This window comes from Hetaerina americana, unplaced genomic scaffold, assembly GCF_022747635.1.
Source record: "Hetaerina americana unplaced genomic scaffold, ioHetAmer1.1.p SCAF_23, whole genome shotgun sequence".
NCBI classification, from domain to species: domain Eukaryota; kingdom Metazoa; phylum Arthropoda; class Insecta; order Odonata; family Calopterygidae; genus Hetaerina; species Hetaerina americana.
The window spans coordinates 3,348,083-3,367,596 of NW_027286797.1; the positions used below are offsets into that span (position 1 = coordinate 3,348,083).

Sequence of the window (19,514 nt, forward strand, 5' to 3'; positions counted from 1 at the left end):
ATCGAGAGGAGGAACGGCTTCCTTTCCCATATCCAGTCGTTCGTACTTCTTTTTTTGCCTCTCTGTATTCCTGCGGAGCAGCATTTCCCCTTGAGCTGCAGTGGTTCTGTCGATGAAATCCCAGTCAGTCGGAGAAAGACAGGCTGCCAATCGTAGGTGGATATCCAAGAGGCATTTTGCGTTGTCATCAAGGGCACTCCTATGGTGGTGTATCCGTTCTCGCAGTAAAGCGAGACTGGTTCGTCTCATGATGCGTCTGGCTGCCGGTGAATTCACCGGGGGTCGAAGGCTGACGAATCTAGGTATAACTTCTTTGTCCCTGCACCTCAGAAGGAATGCGAGGGAGCCAAGAAGTTTGGCTCTGTCCTTCCGTAGCTGCTCACATCGGCGAACGCAGCGATGAATTTCCTCCCCGTAGAGGTGAGTAATGAAGGATCTCAGGCTTTCCCGGCGAATAGTATTCAGGAATTTTTCTCGGGTTTCCAACCGGGTCAGGTTTCGGAGTACCGACGTTTCGATGGCTGACTCTGCCATCGTCTTCAGGGTTGAAGTGCAGAGCATGGAAATTGCCGGGTATTTATACATGTTGCGTGGGTCAGGTGTGGCCTGATTGGTCGGATGAGTTTATTCGGCCCGCTCCGGTCAATCGGCCTTGTTCCCGTGTGTTTCTCATCTTTTTTAGTATCGGCTTCCAAATATTACTTATCTGGAAGCCGGTGTCTCGGTTTAAGTTGTTTTTCTCCAGTCGGATCTCTATTCCTTCTTTTACCACGCGGTCCCAATAACCGTTGGCATGACATAGCCTCTTTGTGGCTTCAAAGTCGATTCTATGGTCATGGGTGATACTGTGTTCGGCGACTGCCGACTTTTCCGGGTAGTGGAGTCGTATGCATCTCTGGTGTTCTTTTAGGCGTTTTTCAATTGTGCGGCCCGTCTCCCCGATGTAAACTTTGCCGCACTCGCAGGGAATTCGGTAGACTCCCGATGACTTCATTCCGCGTTTGTCTTTGGCCGTGACAAGGAAAGATTTTAGCTTCCCTTGTGGTTTGTGAATCGTTTCCACCTTGTGTTTTTTCAGTATTCTTGATATCTTGTGTGATACTGAAGATGTGAACGGGATGCATGCTCTGGCGATTGGCTTTTCTTCCTCCTCTCTCCTACCCTTAGGTCCCGCGAAGGCCCTTTTAAGGGCCAAATCGATTTCCCGAGGCTTGTAATTATTTTGCCGGAAGGTCTTCCTCAGATGTTGTAGTTCCGCTTCAAGGTTTTCTTTGTCGGAGACTGCACTTGCCCGGTGTATGAGTGTGGATAGAACCCCCCTTTTTTGTGCCGGATGGTGATGACTGCTACCGTTGAGATACAGGTCGGTGTGGGTTGGCTTCCTGTATACTTTGTGACCCAGGCTGCCGTCCTCCCTTCTCTCAATGAGAATATCGAGGAATGGTAGCTGTCTGTTTTCTTCCATTTCCATGGTGAACTGGATACTAGGATGTATGCCGTTCATGTGGCCGAGGAACTCGTGGAGGGTCTCCGGTCCATGTGGCCAAACGACGAAGGTGTCGTCCACGTATCGAAAAAAGTGTTTCGGTCGTAATGGAGCGGTTCTTAGTGCTCTCTCCTCAAAGTCCTCCATGTAAAAGTTGGCGATGGCTGGGGAGAGAGGAGAACCCATGGGGACCCCCTCCACCTGCTCGTAGAATTTCCCATTGTAGAGGAAGTACGTCGAGGTGAGGACATGGCGGAAGAGTTCGACAGTCTGCTGATCAAATTGTGCTTGAAGGAGTAGCAAGGTGTCCTTGACCGGTACTTTGGTAAATAGTGACACAACGTCGAAGCTCACTAAGATGTCTCGGTCTTCTAGGTGAATATTCTTCAGCGTCTGCACGAATTCAGCGGAGTTCTTGATGTGGTGTTCGCAAGATCCAACCAAGGGTGCCAAGACGCCTGTCAGGTACCTTGCCAAGCCATACGTGGGAGCCCCTATGGCGCTCAGGCCCTATGCGTGGGTCAGGTGTGGCCAATCAGGCCACACCTGACCCACGCAACATGTATAAATACCCGGCAATTTCCATGCTCTGCACTTCAACCCTGAAGACGATGGCAGAGTCAGCCATCGAAACGTCGGTACTCCGAAACCTGACCCGGTTGGAAACCCGAGAAAAATTCCTGAAGAACTCCTCAAAGAGCTTCCAATTTCTTTTTATCTTCCTGCCTCAATGCTGCAGTTGGAAGAGATCATACTGTCACAGAATGGAGTAAGTTCAAGGATGATATATATAAGCTTCATTTGGACTCATTGGTAACATCTGTGAAGAAAGAGTTTGACCAGGAGATTTCAATGGGAAAATTTTAATCTCCCATTCAAAAGAGATTAAAGCGGCTGTATGAAAGGACTATTAATTGAATTGGACATGTTGAAAAGAGAGTAATAAACATAGACAAATCAGATTGCAGAGTGGAGTCTATATCTTGGAAAAATCATTTTGTGTTTAGGAAATATAGAATAACGTGACATTATATGAATGAGGAGAAAGGAAAGAATTAATAGCAAGGAATGTATAAAATTGTTGACAAGACTTTATTTTCTTTGTGGATTTCAAGAAGGTATTCATGGAAGTAGACTGGACAAAGATATTACTGCAGAAATTAAGAACATACTGGCTGGTAAGGCAAATTATTTAGGAACTACATAATTCTTTAATGAGGGGATTCCTCGGTTATGCTAATATGCTGCCTCCCATTTGACTGAGGGTTTGAGTTTTCTCTTATTTATTACAATGGTTAAATGATTTCTGGATACCTACTTTGGTATCATCAAGATAAAACTGGCATTCAGGAAAACTGCTGAAAACAGAACAATGCAGAGTCATAACAGCTTTGATTACACCTGTAGACTCCATCTCCCTCCTTAAGCCCTGAATGCCTATACTTACCTACCTATTTGATGACTTAATTAATTACTTCAGCAGCTGCATCTCTCTCATAAAAAGTAATTAATACTTCTACCACCTATGTTTAAGGTCATCTCCAGTGGTCATTTCAATGGAATGAGAGCCATACACCATGACCAAGATCCAAAAGAACCAATGAAACAATTGTAAATGAAATAAAGAGGCAAAGCATAAAAAAATTGTATGTATTGTTGTTTTTTCAATATTATAAATATGCTATAACATTTGAAAGCAGAAAATTCATTATGTTACAATCCCCATATGTCATCCACAATTAGCAGAAATGAAGAAAGCTTTAACAAGCTAGTCCATGAAGAAACACTAATACTTTGATGTATCACATTTCTTCCATCAACTAGTCAAATTTGAGTATTGCTTTAATGTTCTACATGTGTCATATATATTAACTTTGTGTGAGAAAATGATTGTAAAATCACCGGTAGAGACCAAGGAACACTGTATGTAGGTTCAAAATTTGCTGGAATGTCAAGTCAATGAAGCATTAAAACACCTTTCAGCAATAATCATTAGTAAAAACAGTCAACTTTTTATGGCTTCCAATATACAGCAATTAAGCTTTCATTTGTATCAAAGATATTAAAGGCATAATCTGCCTTGCGTCATAAAAGAGTTTGGTTGCATGGTGATATGCCTTCTTTGTTGTGCATACCATTGGGGCCCCTATGTAGGGTACTGCTTTTCCTCTCTTCCCCTGCTGTAGTACTCAGCTGCTCACTGTCCCACTCTTTCCAGCGTCTAACTTGTTCCTCTCGCATTCGACAGAAAAGCGTCTGCTTTTGATCATCATCCAACTTGTCCAATAATTCTGGGTCAATCCAGAGGTCTTGCAGAATCTGTTGCAGCATTATTCACAGGTATCTGTCACAAAAAGTGAAAAAGTTAGATGCTTGGCATATTAGAATAAAATTAACCATCATTGAAATAGATCAAATCAAACTATATGCACAAAGCAGCAAGGGTTTATATTATGTATTGCATCTTTATTTTTCATGAATTCCTAATCTATTAACAATTATTTCACTCATAATGCAGCTATCCTGACCCCGCAAAATTATGCACTCACTAGAACCATTTTTATTCCACATTCATTTTTGCAATCTATATTACAAGATTTCATTCTATTGTTAACAGCATGGTTCAGGTTCATACTTTTTAAATGTGATTGTGGCCTGAAAGTAGGATGTTCACGGAGAAAATTTCACCAAGCCATTCATTTCACTCTTGCGATATGAACTACTAAAAAAAGTTGAATATCAGTAAAACAGTCATAGTCAGGGAGCCCTAAAGATTTGCACTCTTTTAGAAATTATTTCTTAAGATAATTTACATTAAAAATCGGGCATTATATTATTTGAGCATTATATCTAAAGTCAAATTATATATTTAAAAATTAAGTATTATATTAAAAAAACCATTAACACAATAACCAACCCAAAGGTCGGTTTTATAGGTGATGGTAGAGTTCACCCAATTCTAAGCCCTATACAGCGTGTAAAAATCACATATCAGGGTAAGGAGGCTAGTTCCTTTCCTTGTGCCTGTTATGATTTGCCAGGAAGATCTGATGAAAAATCACATAGCTTGGGTGGAGCTGCAGGTACCCTGAGAGGCTTGCCCCGGAATCGAACGCGGGCCTTACGGTCAGTAGTCCAGCACTCTACTCCCTGTACACATATACATATATATTTATACATACATATATATACATATACATTATATATATATATAATATATATATTATATATATATATATATAATATATATATTATATATATATATATATATATATATATATATATATATATATATATATATATATATATATATATATATATATATATGGAGAAAAAGGGTTGTCTACAGCCTCAAAAGACACTATTGGAACCATTAACACTAAAAGGACTATGAAACCATGGATCACAGATGAGGTGATTACAAAGATGGATGAGCGGAGAAAAGGAAAGAATGTTAATACTGAGTTAGGCAAAATGAAGCACAAAGAATTAAACAATAAATTTAGGTGGGCAACAAATAAAGCAAAAGAAGCATGGTGGAAGACGCAGTGCGAGGATATGGAAAGTCTGCAGAGGAAGGGTGAAATAGGTGTCCTGAACAGCAAAGTTAAATCTTTATCGAGAAGTAAGAAAGGAAGAGCTATGCTAACAGTAAGAGATAAGGTGGGTAAGGTAATAGTTGACACAGGAAAGATCCAAGGGAGATGGAAGGAGTATATAGAAGAACTGTATAGTAAACAACTTCGACCAACAAATTTAGACATAGAAAAGGAACATGACGCAGAGAAAGATAGCTTAGGTCCAGGCATACTTGACAAGGAGATAGGAAGGGCATTAAGGGAGATGAAACTAATTAAGGCTCTGGGGGTGGATAACATTCCCACAGAACTATTAAAATGTTTAGGAAAATGTGGGAGGAAGAGGCTATATGGGTTCATTCATAGTATTTATGAGGAAGGAATCTTGTCGGAAGACTTTGTGAGATCAGTTTTAGTTCCAATTCCAAAAAAAGTAAAGGCTACATCATGTGAGAACTACAGGATGATAAGTTTGATGTCCCACGCAGCTAAAGTTGTTCTCAGGATCATAAACAAAAGGATAGAGAGTAGGGCAAATGTTTACTTAGGGGATGATCAGTTTGGGTTTAGGAAGGGGAGAGGTACCCGTGATGCCATTGCAGTAATGAGATTATTAATCGAGAGGAATATAGAACACAACCAGGAGTATTCGCCTGTTTCGTAGATTTCGAAAAAGCGTTTGACAGAGTGAACTGGGAAAAACTAATGAGTATTCTGCAGAAACATTCTGCATTCTACAAATACTCATTTGCATAGAAACAGGTATAAGGAAAAGGGATAGGAACACACATAAAGGACAAACACAGAAGAAAGGGGAAGGCGGAATCAGACAGATCATGAGTGTAAAAGTATTTCCTAGCCCGGGACTTGATCTTTCCACTTGCCGGGTGGAGGCTCTTAACCACTTGAGCTATGCAGGAAACGTAATTTACACTGAGATCTGCGATGCTTTATGCAACCAAGTGCCCCAATTCTTTGGCCAAGAGATGGCGTTAGGGAGCTGTTTCACCCACCAAAGGAGAAATAGGCAAGACACACAAGAGGAAATAATAGTAGTATAGCAATCATTTACCATCATAAAGCATAAGAGCAGTGCGTTTCGTGGCAGGCATAGCCAGAAGAAGAGATATATATATATATATATATATATATATACATATATATCTGTTTATATATATTTTCATCATATATTTATATATATCCTTATATCTGTTTTTATGTTAATGAATATATATATATATATATATATATATATATATACATATACATATATATATATATATATATATATATATATATATATATATATATATATATATATATATATATATATATATATATATATATATATATATACATATACATATATATATGTATATATATATATATATATATATATATATATATATATATATATATATATATACATATACACATATATATATATATATGTATATATATATATATATATATATATATATATATATATATATATATATATAAACCATAGACACAATAACCAACCCGAAGTTCGGTTTCGGTACATAAGCCCAAAGTCCATGGTCACAGGTGCTGTTCAACGTATATGTGGAGGAAATGATCAAAGAGGCATGGGAAGAACTGGAGGTAGGGATAAAAGTGGGCGGGGAATTCGTAAAATCAGTTAGGTTCGCTGTTGACCAAGCTTTATTTTGTCAGTCAGCCAAGGGGTTTGTAAGCATTGCTGAGTGATTTGGAAATTCAGTGCGACAGGTATGGGATGAGAATCAATACTAATAAAACAAAGGTAATGTGATTTTCTCGAAAGAAAAAAGCTGAACTAAAAATTAAAATAGGAGGGCAAAAACTAGAGCAGTTAGAACAGTTTACATATCTCGGAAGTATTCTGGACCAAAACGGTCACAGTAGTATGGATGTAAGGAGAAGAATTGCGCTAGGCAAAGAGGCTTTCACGAGGAGGAGGGAGTTGATGACAGGGACGTTGAGTAAGGATGTTAAGAAAAGACTGGTAAAAACTTTGATATGGAGCGTAGTACGGCGCGGAAACGTGGTCATTGTAGCAGGAGGATAGACGTAGATTGGAGGCTTTCGAAATGTGGGTGTGGAGAAGAATGGAGAAGGTGACTTGGACAGAGGAGAAAACAAATGAGGAAGTACTTGGTATGGTGGGCGAGGACAGGGGTTTGTTGGGAAAAATCCTATGGAGACAGGAAAAGTGGATGAAGGGGGTGTTGACCGGCAGTGGGATGTTGAAGGCCGTGATAGAGGGGAGAATGTTGGGCAGAAGAGTAAAGGGAAGGAACAGGATAGGGATGTTGGACGGGATGAAGGGAGGAAGAAAGTACTCGGAGATTAAGATGGACTTGATATAGAGCAGGTGGCTAGATTGTGTTTTGTTAGGAGTAAAAATATATATAAGGTTCATTGTTTTTTATTCATTTCTAGGGACAAGGGACTTGAATGAAACCTCTACCAGTAGTCGCATAAGATAACATATTATTTTTACAGATATTGTAGCAATACGATCTCTAAACAAAATATCCACCTAGAACCATCGTTTATAGATTAAGAAGCGCGTAGGTATTGTACGAAAGTGTAAATGATACTATGCTCATTTTGCCGTGTGATTTCCAGTGGTAGGCTGAAATTGAACGCGTGCCGTCAGCTGCCATTTTTTACTCATAATTTTCATGGTTATTGGGGTGATATTTCGGACGAGGAGGAGAAGAAATACATTCTCAAAGCGAGCTGGGCTGATTTTCAGAGTATTCATGAGGGCAATGTTTATTAGGATAGAGCCGCACGACTTTGGCGCAAAATCCTGCTGCGGAAGCAAAAGTTGTCGAGGGAATGATTTCTCCATTGTCGCAATTGGTGGCGCGCGCTGATTGATTTAACGGTCGATTCTCCAAGACTCGAGCAACCAGTGACGCTCGTGCAAGGGTTTCCAAATCACGGAAGTGAAGGCGTACGGTGGGGTTTGATCGAGCCTGGCAAAGAAGGCTTTTTTAATAATTACGTTATCCTCTTTCACTGACAGAGTTTGTTTGGTCCACTTCGTCCTTGCTGAACAGTTTCTTTTCTTAACATTGACCCATATTGAGACATAAAAAAGCATATCTGCCACCGGCGATGAATAAAACTAAGATGGTGCGTTCCCCGTTTGAGATAAGATAAATTTTATTTCCTCTAGCGTCATATATTTTAAGAGCTACTTTCGGAAATTGAAGGATACAATTAACTCTAAATTAAAATTGGTATCATAATATATCAAGTATTATTATATGGGATTATTAGTGTTTGTTGCATGCAAGTTACGACTGTTCGGAATTTAATACAATCGATTCATACCCAGAAAATCAGATTCCTTGTTTAAGAGAGGAACAATTTTTTTAGAACTATTCCGATCCTTTCATGAGCGTCTTGCAAGGAGTAATTTAAGCGTATTGATTTATTGCATGGCATTGCGTTTTAATTGATTACTGATAGACTGATATTGATATATTGATAATGGCGATAATTATAATGGTTCGCTTTTACTATCTGGGAAGAGGATGAATCAGCGCCAGGTTTTATCACCTCTTACTCACGGTGCTCGCACATATCAAACGTTCAAAGAATTTTCAAAGCGCAGAAAAAGTTTGCTCCAGGGGAACCTCACCTTTAGACCGTGTAGCATCGTACATTTGTACGTGAAATGAATGGTTGTATGTAGTCGTCTTAACGGAATGCTTCGTACACAGCGGAAACATTTTTACCCAACAAGCCTTTCCGACACATGAATTTAAAATTATGAGTTGCAAAAAGAAGCCTCATTTAATGGGCCCACGAAAATTAATGACCTAAGCACTTTATCTTTGCGACATGAAGAGCCCAAGGACCAACCCGGGTCAATTTCAATTGTGCATGATTTGGAATATCATTGGACACTTTACAACTCTTATGGGCATTCCACGCAGCCAGGATAGAACTGTCCCTTTAGCACTTGTGGTCAATGCCAAAAGCCAGCTTCAGCACTGTTCCCACCTCCCCTCCCACTGTCTCCTGTAATTTTTGAGCCTTTAAAGACTAAACTGAGTTATTTATAGACGCAACATTTTAACTCAGAGCTCCTGTAGGATGATTCCTAAATCCAAGGCCATGCCATATCATCTTTGGAATTATTATCGTCTTTGGAATTCAATGAGGCTAGAATGAAAGCTGCAGTGTCCAAAGCAAGAGAGGTAAGTCCGGAGAAGATAAAAAAGGACTTGATTAAAACTTATTCTGAGAATTAAATATACCGCTTTGGAAAATGCAAGGGAAACAGCCCGTTTTCACGTCGTACGTGAAATGCTGGGTTTTATTTCTAGACTGCGATCCGCTGGTTTTGTGAACTAAGAACACCGTGAAGGTAGAATGTATTTTACACTATACATATGAATTTATTTTTATTTTACATTTACACACATGTATTTCTTTATAATTTCTGTCGCCTCATAGAAATACTTTGGAAATCGATTATGCTTTTTAGTTGGGCGAACAAACTGCCAAAGTCAGCTGCTCTTCCGAAATGGTAATTGCTATTTTAATATGGTCCAGTCTTTGGGAGGGAATCCACTTCCAGTGTGGCCACAGCTATACTCGTAATAACTTTTCTGCTTACACTTCAGATTCGTTTAACATTTTCTGTGAAGTCATTTATCATAGTCGCAGTGACTCTTGGAAAAGCACGAGACGAAAGCTGTCAACGCATAAAATCAAGCACTCATTTTATAAGATAAATGTTAAAGAAGAGGGATATAACATGGATATGTAAGAACACTTCGCCTAGTTAGGGAGCATTTCGGAGGAAGGTGGGCAGAATAATAGGAACATTCAAAAAAGAATCACCTTAGAAGAAGAAGCGTCTACAAAAGAGACGAGGTTTAATGAAAGGCACAAAATGCACGGAAAAGACCGGTGAATATTAATATGGAGCGTAGTTAATATTAATGGAGCGTATATCGCTCGGAAACTTGGTCATTGAGGCAAGAGAATTAGCATGATTTGGAGACGTGGGTGTGAAGAAGAATGGAGAAAATAAAATGGACTTAAAGGAAAAAAATCCAGACATTCTGTGTGGGAAGAGAAACGGCTGGTGGAAGAAAACCAAAGGAGGCAGGACATGTGGATGCAAGGGATACTTAGTGGTAATGGAATGGTGAATTAAGGAGGGGCAAATGCTGGGAAAGCGAGGAAGAGGAAGGGAAATAATAGATGTTTCCGATGGAATTAATGGAGGTTGAAAGTAAATAGATGTAAAGAATGAGCTGTTGCTACATGAGTTATCTTGTTAAAAGGTATTCGGAGAATTTTAGTCAAGGTGTAAGAGTATAGCAGTGTGTAGTGCCAAAGTCCATCGCAGACCTACCAAAACCCGGAAGATTGCTGCTAATTTATTCATTCTATGGAACACTTTTTTCCTAATTTAGCTCCAATCAATCATATTAAGCGAGAACAGGGACTTATGTTAGTAACTCTATCTAATTTTAAGTGTAATCGTGCATAAAAGCTCACTGTCAGATTTCTGGCTCCCAGCTGAAAAGCCTCTGATTCATAATTTCTTAAGAACCGTTTGCAACGATTTCGAAAACATTTCACCAAAACCCCTCACTCTTTTAAATAATATATTTATTGACGATTCAATTAATATTTTATTCCGCATTGTTTTATCCAGTTATTGTGGAGCAATATCTCTGTTTTTCGCTTGTGGATTAGGGTGGAGTTTATCTTGCTGTTCGAATCCACCAATATAATTTGGGGTCATAATAATTCCCTCGCAGTCGCTAGAAAACTCAGTATCCTATACCTTTCCGATAGGGTAATTATTGCCTGCTCTCTTCGTGAATCAAGAAGCATTCAACCGCCAACATACCCGCCACATTGACTCAAAAATTGTTGCAATTGTTAACCTACCATGCTGATTTTTTCTGAACTTTTTTTCAATCCCTGCGTGTTTGATAGCTTTCTCCCATGGATCCCTAATACTTGGTAGTAGTAGTTTCGAGGGGAGGCGACCGACAGCTGAGGTCATTGGCGCCATTAGGGATGGACAGAAAAGGATGAAGGGTGGAGAGAAACCCGGCGTCGGCATTAGTCAACTTTTAACTAAAGGCGCCAAGGGGTCCGCTGCTTAACGTCCCATCTGACGGACGACGTACTCACTCCAAGTGCTTTCCACAAAGCACCTCAAGTAGGGATTCGGATGCCACTGAAATGTATCTACCACCACCGCCAGGATTCGAACCCGGACCCTCTGGGTGGGAAGCCAGTACGTTAGCCACCAAACCATCTTGATCCCCCCCAAATACTTGTCGAGTATGCGAAAAATGACATAACTACAGCGGAGTAACACCTCTTACCTTTTATTTTCTTTTCTTACAATCCGTCTAATGAAACCGAGCTTTCATAAGGCTAACCAGCACATTCTTCTGATAGGTGTACCAGATGAATTTTTAACCAGTTTTCCTACGCAATATATCGCCAGATTAGAGTCGACGGTGACTGCAAACATACTGTTGCTATGCCAAGTGAAGAGTAAAATAAAAATTAATATGAAATAACCCTTCAGAAAAACCTCGCTATCTGCTGTGGGCCAATTTCCGTTACTATGGCGGTGTCTGCATTTGTACTTTCAAAGATTTGTTCTGTATATCATTAAACATTCTATGGGCCCTCCCACTTTCCGTCGGTTACTCTGTATTCCCATCCTTCAGTCTTCTCGGTCATTGTCATCTGCCTCTTCCAAGCCTTGATCCCGCGTCATTTAGGCTATCTACTTATCATATTCCCGTGCAATCTAAGTTTCTTTCTTCCTGATGGTGACCATTCTATCAGAGTACTTAGCCATCTTTTTTCGTCCATTCGTCGAAAATTGGAGGGCTCCTTCCTGGATTATTTGTACCAATGATTCTCTCATGCCCATTACTTTTCAAAATTCTTATTTTTTTTCCTTTCCAACTATGATCTGCTGGCTCGTCTCCTTATCCCCTTCATCTCCACAGCTTGTATTTTAATAGTCACCCAAAGTTCATTTCACTCATCCATAAATCAGAACGCCCTCAACCGATGTTTGCAAGATTCTCGCCTCTATTTTCATAGGGGCAGCTCTGTTCCATAGAATCCCATTTAACATTTTAATTACTCTGCGAGCCGTAAACTACTCTGTATTCTACATCATATTCACACAATTTGGATTCATGTATAATGGAGCCTAAACAAACTGTTTTACTGCCTAGATGGTTCCTTGGGGATGATTAATATCTTTTCTACCTCCTTCTGTTACCAGGTATTCTTTCTTCATGTTTTCTCGGAGTCCTCGTCCTCCAGAGGCTTCCAATAACTTTCTCAGTAAATTTGGGGCATGATTGGGATGGGGATTATGTCACAGTCTTTATTAAGTCATTTAGATGTTCGGTACGAAGCTCAGAGCTTCTTTCCTGAGTATTCGGGCATAAATATTTGATCATTTATGTCAGTTGAGATCAAAAACTAAACTGCTCCATTGTTTTCCTACTTGTTGGTCAGTACACCTACAGCTTACAGCGTACAGCTACATTGTTTGGAAGGTAACCGTGCCCGACAAATCCACGATGAAATCATGACTGTTTATGGCCCGACTGATAGCCCAGACTGATAAGGCTCAGTTATGATGCGGGAAAGGAATCCTCAAATTGGCCACATGTCCCTCACAAACGATCCAGGAAGTGGGTGACAATCACTCACGGGCGATGCTGCCATAGTGAAGACAGTGGAGGACTTAATCCCATTGGCCCGACGATCAAGCATCCAAATTATCATGAATGAGAGTGATCTTTTTTCGGCAGTTTGTGGGAAATTAATCACGAAGAACTCCACTGTCAATGGTGTCAGTGCTCTGGGGTCCACGACTAGTGACTCCTTTTCAGAAAAAAACACGGCGTGACCTGCAATCGCGACCACGGCGCGACTGGCAATCAATACGATGTGGATTTGAGATTTTCCCACATCCCCTCTACTCTTCTGATATCGCCCCAAGCAGCATTTTCTTGTTCCTGGAACTAAAAAAACCCTTGCAGGGTCGGAGATTTGACAACACAAATGACGTCATTCAAGAGGTGGAAAAATGGCTTTCGACGCAAGGCACCGAATTCTGCAATGATGACCTTCGAAAGGTCAAGAAACGCTGGTAGACATGTATAGCTCTGGATGGTGACTATGTAGGAAAGTAAGTTTCTAAAATAAAAGAGTTTTTAAAAGGGTAGAAAACTAAGTTTCTATCTCGATTATTTGTTAGTACGTGGGCTATTCGAAAAGTAAGGTCTCCTATTTTTTTCATGAAAAATCAAATTTATTATCAACTTTTTGTACATCACAGGAAATGCTGAGCATTTACCTATTTTTTTACATAGTCGCCTTGAAGATCACTTACTTTTTGCATCCTTGTAACCAGCTTTTTAATACCGGCGTCGTACCTTTCTCTCGCCGGTTCACGAAACCAACTGACGACGGCTTCTTGCACTTCCTCGTCTGACTTGAATTTCTGTCCTCCAAGGTGTTTCTTGAGAGCGGGAAACAAGTGGTAGTCGCTGGGGGCAACGTCCGGGCGGTAAGGAGGGTGGTCGATGATATCCCAGCAGCCGCATTCATTGAGTGGGGTGGTCGTTTGATGTGGTACATGTGGACGCGCATTGTCAAGATGCAAACACACTCCTTTGGTGAGACACCTTGTTGTAACCGAGAACCTCCGACACAATATTCTGCACGGAGAAGTAGCCACTCTCTTCATTAAGGCCTTCCTTTATCTCATGAAGGGCAACGTTCCGGTTATTCCGGTAATAATTTTAAGTTTACGATGCCCCCTCGTGCAAATAGATAATGATCCAACCCACGCTTTACATATATATCCCTCATTACTCTCACAACCTGCACTGTTATTAAACGTCCTTTCTTCACAAATATAGAGTCAAACATTAATTTCTGGTTTATCAATGGATTAACCCAATAACATTTTTGATTTTTAGTGCTCAAAGTCGGTATTCACAGGACCTGACCCTCACGAAAATCATTAGCCGATCTTCTTTCATTATCTTTTCCTGTATTTTATCCTGAAAGACCTACAACCTCTACGTTTATTCGCCTTCTAACTCGTCCGTTGAAGTCACTCATTATTACCAACTCATACCTATATACCAATACACATTAAAAATTTCTTTTTTTCTTATCTGAAGCATCTTCATTAGGGCCAAAAACTTCAATTACTTCCAATTTTTTTCCATGCACGAGTGTTGATTTTCTTATTATCCTATCATGTACTTTCTTCCGATTAGTGATTGCCTGTTTCCATTTATTTTGTACAATTTACCCCCGGTTTTATTCTCTCAGTTTTTTTTCTATTCCATTCCATTAAAGAATAGAACGACCAATTAATTCCTTTCCTCGCCCGTAATATGTGTTCTACATTTCGTATGCTTCTGCAATTTAATGGGATAATAATTATTATATCTAACACGTCATTTTAATGGAATTGCGCGTAGTGCGACTATCATCTGTTTACAATAGGTCTCTGATCTGATGTATCATCCTATCTGACTTGTATCTGATCATCTCTAATCAGTCTTAAAAAAGTTTCTTTTGCATGAATTTGAGGAGTAGAAGTAAGCGTCGAACTGCGAAATACACTAACCTCTCGTCATATGTTCGTGTATCCTACGCGCTTACCATCTCCGATGCCTTGTTCGTATGATGAGCGATTGGGAAGATCTCTTACACGATGAAAGGGCAGACCGCAGGTCTATATAATGCCCTCGATTTGACCAAAATAGCCGAAGCCATCATTTACCGCTTTAATACGGCTCTAAACTCTTACGATCATGGTAGAACGGGACGATGCCGCAAATGCATACATTTACTTGGATGCCTAAATACGCCCTGAATACCTCCGAATTCAGGTTCCCGAAAGAAAGCAGAATTTACTCAGGTGCGCGGTATGTTTCCTCCCTACATATGCTAAAATTCGTCGTTTGAAGCAACCCACGTCCCGTCCAGCCGCCTTAACCGACTGTGTCCCTTGAGGTACCCCGCCCCCCCCCCCCCGTACGCCACGAAGATCCAGCCAGCTAACCATTCACGTATCTTATAGCTCGTCTCGATGAGCCTCTAAAACTATCGATGGGCGGTTTCTTAGGTGGCATTTATAAAATACAAGCATTGAACACGAGCGAAAATATACCGTCTACTGACAAATTTTTCATGCTCATATTTTCTTAAAAATAATTGGACGGAAGTAGGACTGTCTCATTTCAAATTGCCAGAGCCGACTATTTTTCGATGGGCTTACTCCAAGGGCTCGGGTTAGAGCGCCAAAACTTTTGAAAGATAACCCGCAGAGGCAACTTAAATGCTTTCGCAAACGTAAAAGCCGAAATAAGAGTCAACACATAAGATTAGCTCGGAAATGGCAACGATGCCCTGCAGGATTGAACGCCGGCATCTTTCTCATCCGTGCCTGGCGAGCTTCCGCGCGGGCGTGTGGCAGGCCTCCAAAACCTTTAATCACGCAATTATCAGAAATTATGGCGTTAGCACAAGACAGGAAGGTGACACGGTAGATAATAAAGTATCCCCACAGAAAACCCCTTGGGCGACGTGCATCATATTGTGAGAGAATAAGAGTTTATTGTGAGCACTCCAGTTGTGAAAAAGTCACGTTTTATCCTGGTGGTCTTATCGGCCGACATAGAGCCGATCGTATTAAATCATTCGGTGGCACAAGTGTATTTGAGTCTCTTTCAAATATTAACTTTTATTTTCCTCTAATTTACAACAATATAACTTTATTCTGCCTTGCTCTATCCATATTTGTAGGTATTTCCATCCTATTTTCTCTGAAAGTTTCATCTCTATATTTTCAAGATAAATCAAATATTTATGTTGTAAGTTGATCGAAGAAAAAGGAAATTCACTCGATTAGTACAAAAATTGAACTAATAGAAATCGTCACGCGAATATTAGAGATCACGACAGGAGCCACTCGAAATGGAAAATTACTCAAGAGACATATGTATAACGGCGAGTCAACTGATGTTAGAAATCCTCTCTCCCACGAACGCTTTCGGATTAAATGAGCACACTTTTTCATCCTTGTAGATAAACTGCTAGACTAATGTTGTTTCAAATTTTATAGCCAAGTTATTACTTTCCAAAGCTTCCATCATTCAAATTCGCACGACCATCCAGGCAATTGAGCGTGGATGTTGAATCATTTAAAAGCGTATGATTGACACGTTTGTAATAATGGCAATGGACGAGTGTTAATTCTGCAATCTGTCACACCCCAAGTTGACATCATCCACCATCGACATCGCGAGTGATTATGTGACGATTTGTGTTCGCACATGCCAGTTATTCATGGACCATTCAGTTTTCTTTTCGTAGTTTTGTCCAATCTTAAATTCACAATTTATGGAATTATTCCTAGATGATTGCAGCACATTAAATTCAAGGTTTGCCAACCAAAAGGAAATACAGTGAAACCCAAGACAGAATCTGCCGGTCTAAGCTAGCAGCATAGGAATCATAACATATATACTGAAGCGTTTCCTTCTCACATAAACTCCTCTGAACGGAATGTATGTAATGTAGACGGAAAGCATTCAGCGCAGTTTGTATTGTATCTAGATGCTTGAATCAGCTGTTTTTAAACTCCATAAATGCGGAAATAAGTACCGGATACACTTTTTCTCCTGGCCTGTTCCGGGCTTGGAGTGAACGTTAATCCCAAATGTGATAGTAAACCAATCTTTTTGATTAACATTTTAGAACTCACTTTTTTAGTGGTAAATTACTAATTAAAAATAAAATATGTTATGCCTATCATGTTTTTGATTTTCGCACTTCCATTACTTCAACCTGCCCAAAGACGGAGAACCTGCACATCCCGGAAAAATCACGTTGTCACCTACGATGTCGACATAGCGGATTTTACCGTATTATTTTTCCTATACCTTTTCGTCGCTATATTATTTTATCTCTGAGCTTCTCAAATGGCAAGGTGGCACTAAATTTTCATCATCAGTGTTATAGTCGGATCCGGGAACACCCAAGCACTTTCATGCGACCAGCATGTCTCCTTTGACTGCAGATGCGCACAGTATCAGCAGACCTTACCTCTGACACCAGACGACTATATTGGATCCCCTTTTCACACCATTAGTTTCCTATTGTTTCCGCGACGCAGCCTATCCGAGAGGTCATCGGTGCACCAAATGGACATTTTGGCTATCTCGTCTTTGTTTTCTGGAGATACGACTTGCAAGATTTAGAAGAAACGCTTTGTATGCCAAATTTATTTTCTCTAAGGGAGGTACCGAACCGAGTTCACTTATCACTGTGGCGTGATTATTATGCCCCTACACTACACTGGAAGAGATGACCACCAGGAGAGAGAGAGATGCCAGCTTTAACAGATTCAACTACTCATTCCTCCGTCCCACAATATATACTCGTAAACGAAATCAAACGTTGCTTTGGAATTTTTTTAATGTTCTGAATTACAAAGGGCATGGGAAGAAAAGTTAAGAATGAAGGTCGGCGGGGTATTCATTACACCAATCATGTTTACTGATGACCAAGCTTTAGTTTACCAGTCAGCCAAGGTGTAACAAGTATTACTGAGCGATAGATATGGGATGAGAATAAATGTAAATAAAACAAAGGTAATGCACTTTTCCAGAAAGAGAAAGGCTAACTTAAACGTTGAAATAGGCGGGCAAAAACTAGAGGAGGTGAAACAGTTTACGTAAGCGTAAGTAAGTGCTTTGGACCAAAATGCTCAAAGTAGTAGTGGAAAAGACAATACTTAGTTCTTCCACAAACGTTTTATTATACACGACCTAGGTTTAGACTTACAAAGCCATCATCCGGCATTCGTGCAGAAGAAAACTTGTGAGGAAGAACAAAGAATTTTCCTTTCCAGTATGAATCGCATCGACAGAGTGACGCCTCCAACCGTTCCATTCTCAAAGGACATATTAAGGACACATGAAAAATAATTGCGTAAGGCAAAGCTTTCACATGGAGGAGAGAATTGATGACAAGGGCGTTGAGTAAGGATGTTATGTAAAGGCTCATTAAAACTTTGATAAGGAGCGGAGTTATACACAGCGAGGAAACATGGTCATTGAAGCAGGATTATAGGCATGGATTGGATTCCTTTCAAAATGTGGGTGTGGAAAAGGATGGGGAAGGCGAAATGGACGGAAAGGAAAACAAATTATGAAGTATTAGGTATGGTGGGCGAGGAGAGGTGATTGTTGGGAGAAATCATAAGGAGGCAGGAAAAATGGATTCAAAGAATAATGATTGGCAGTGGGCTGTTGAAGAGTAGAGGAGGGAATGCTAGGCAAACGAGGAAGGGGCAGGGATGCAGGAAGTATGCCGAGATGAAGAGGGGCTTATTTTAGAGTAAGTTGTTGAGTTGCGTTTTGTTAGGAGAGACAAGATAATTTTTTGGTAGTTGTGTCCATTCAAAACCTACATACACCGGTAGCTTACCTATGATAATTATAATGATTACCTAAGATGATTCCAATGGGCAACATTTAAAATTTACTCGAACGCACGTATTACTGCATGATGTTGGTAGGTGTCTATGAATGTATGTGTACCTGTGCAAATACCTATATATATATATATATATATATATATATATATATATATATATATTTAATTCTATTGTAAGTGAATATTTTCAAAGAAAAGAGTGGCTTTCGGACGCCCACCCACCATACACGGTACGACCTTTCCGGGCATTTTCTAGATGTAAATATAAATATGTACATATATACTTATTTATAACTGTTTCATCCCTATCCACAACTTATTTACGTTCGGCTTCCAGTCACTGTGGTTTCGAATTCGTCTTTTACTTAGCTATCAATTATTAGTGGGTATTCATGGGTATTCGTAGTATCTATGAGGAACGAATCTGGCCGGAAGACTTTGTGAGATCAGTTTTAGTTCCTATTCCGAAAAAAGTAAAGGCTACATCATGTGAGGACTACAGGACGATAAGTTTGATATCCCACACAGCTAAAGTTGTTCTCAGGATCATAAACAAAAGGATAGAGAGTAGGGCAAACGACTACTTAGGGGATGATCAGTTTGGGTTTAGGAAGGGGAGAGGTACTCGTGATGCCATTGCAGTAATGAGATTATTAATCGAGAGGAATATAGAACACAACCAGGAGGTATTTGCCTGTTTCGTAGATTTCGAAAAAGCGTTTGATAGAGTTAATTGGGAAAAATTAATGAGTATATTGCAGAAAATAGGAATAGATTGGAGGGAAAGGAGGCTAATCCGCAACCTGTACATGTCTCAGACTGCGCAGGTGCGAGTGGGGAACGAGGAGTCCGGCTGGGCAGTGCTAGGAAGAGGTGTAAGACAGGGT

The 19,514-nt window shown here is 40.1% G+C and overlaps 1 protein-coding gene across 1 annotated transcript in view; it reads right to left on the minus strand.

Annotated features, from left to right (window-relative positions):
* LOC139689392 (SH2 domain-containing protein 4B-like) overlaps window positions 1-19,514 on the minus strand; it is an 80,000-nt gene that overhangs the window by 16,769 nt on the left and 43,717 nt on the right. Inside the window, exon 2 of the mRNA XM_071586488.1 lies at window positions 3,622-3,830. Coding sequence (XP_071442589.1) covers window positions 3,622-3,817 — 196 coding nt within the window. The 5' untranslated portion in view covers window positions 3,818-3,830. The remainder of the gene's footprint in view (window positions 1-3,621; window positions 3,831-19,514) is intronic.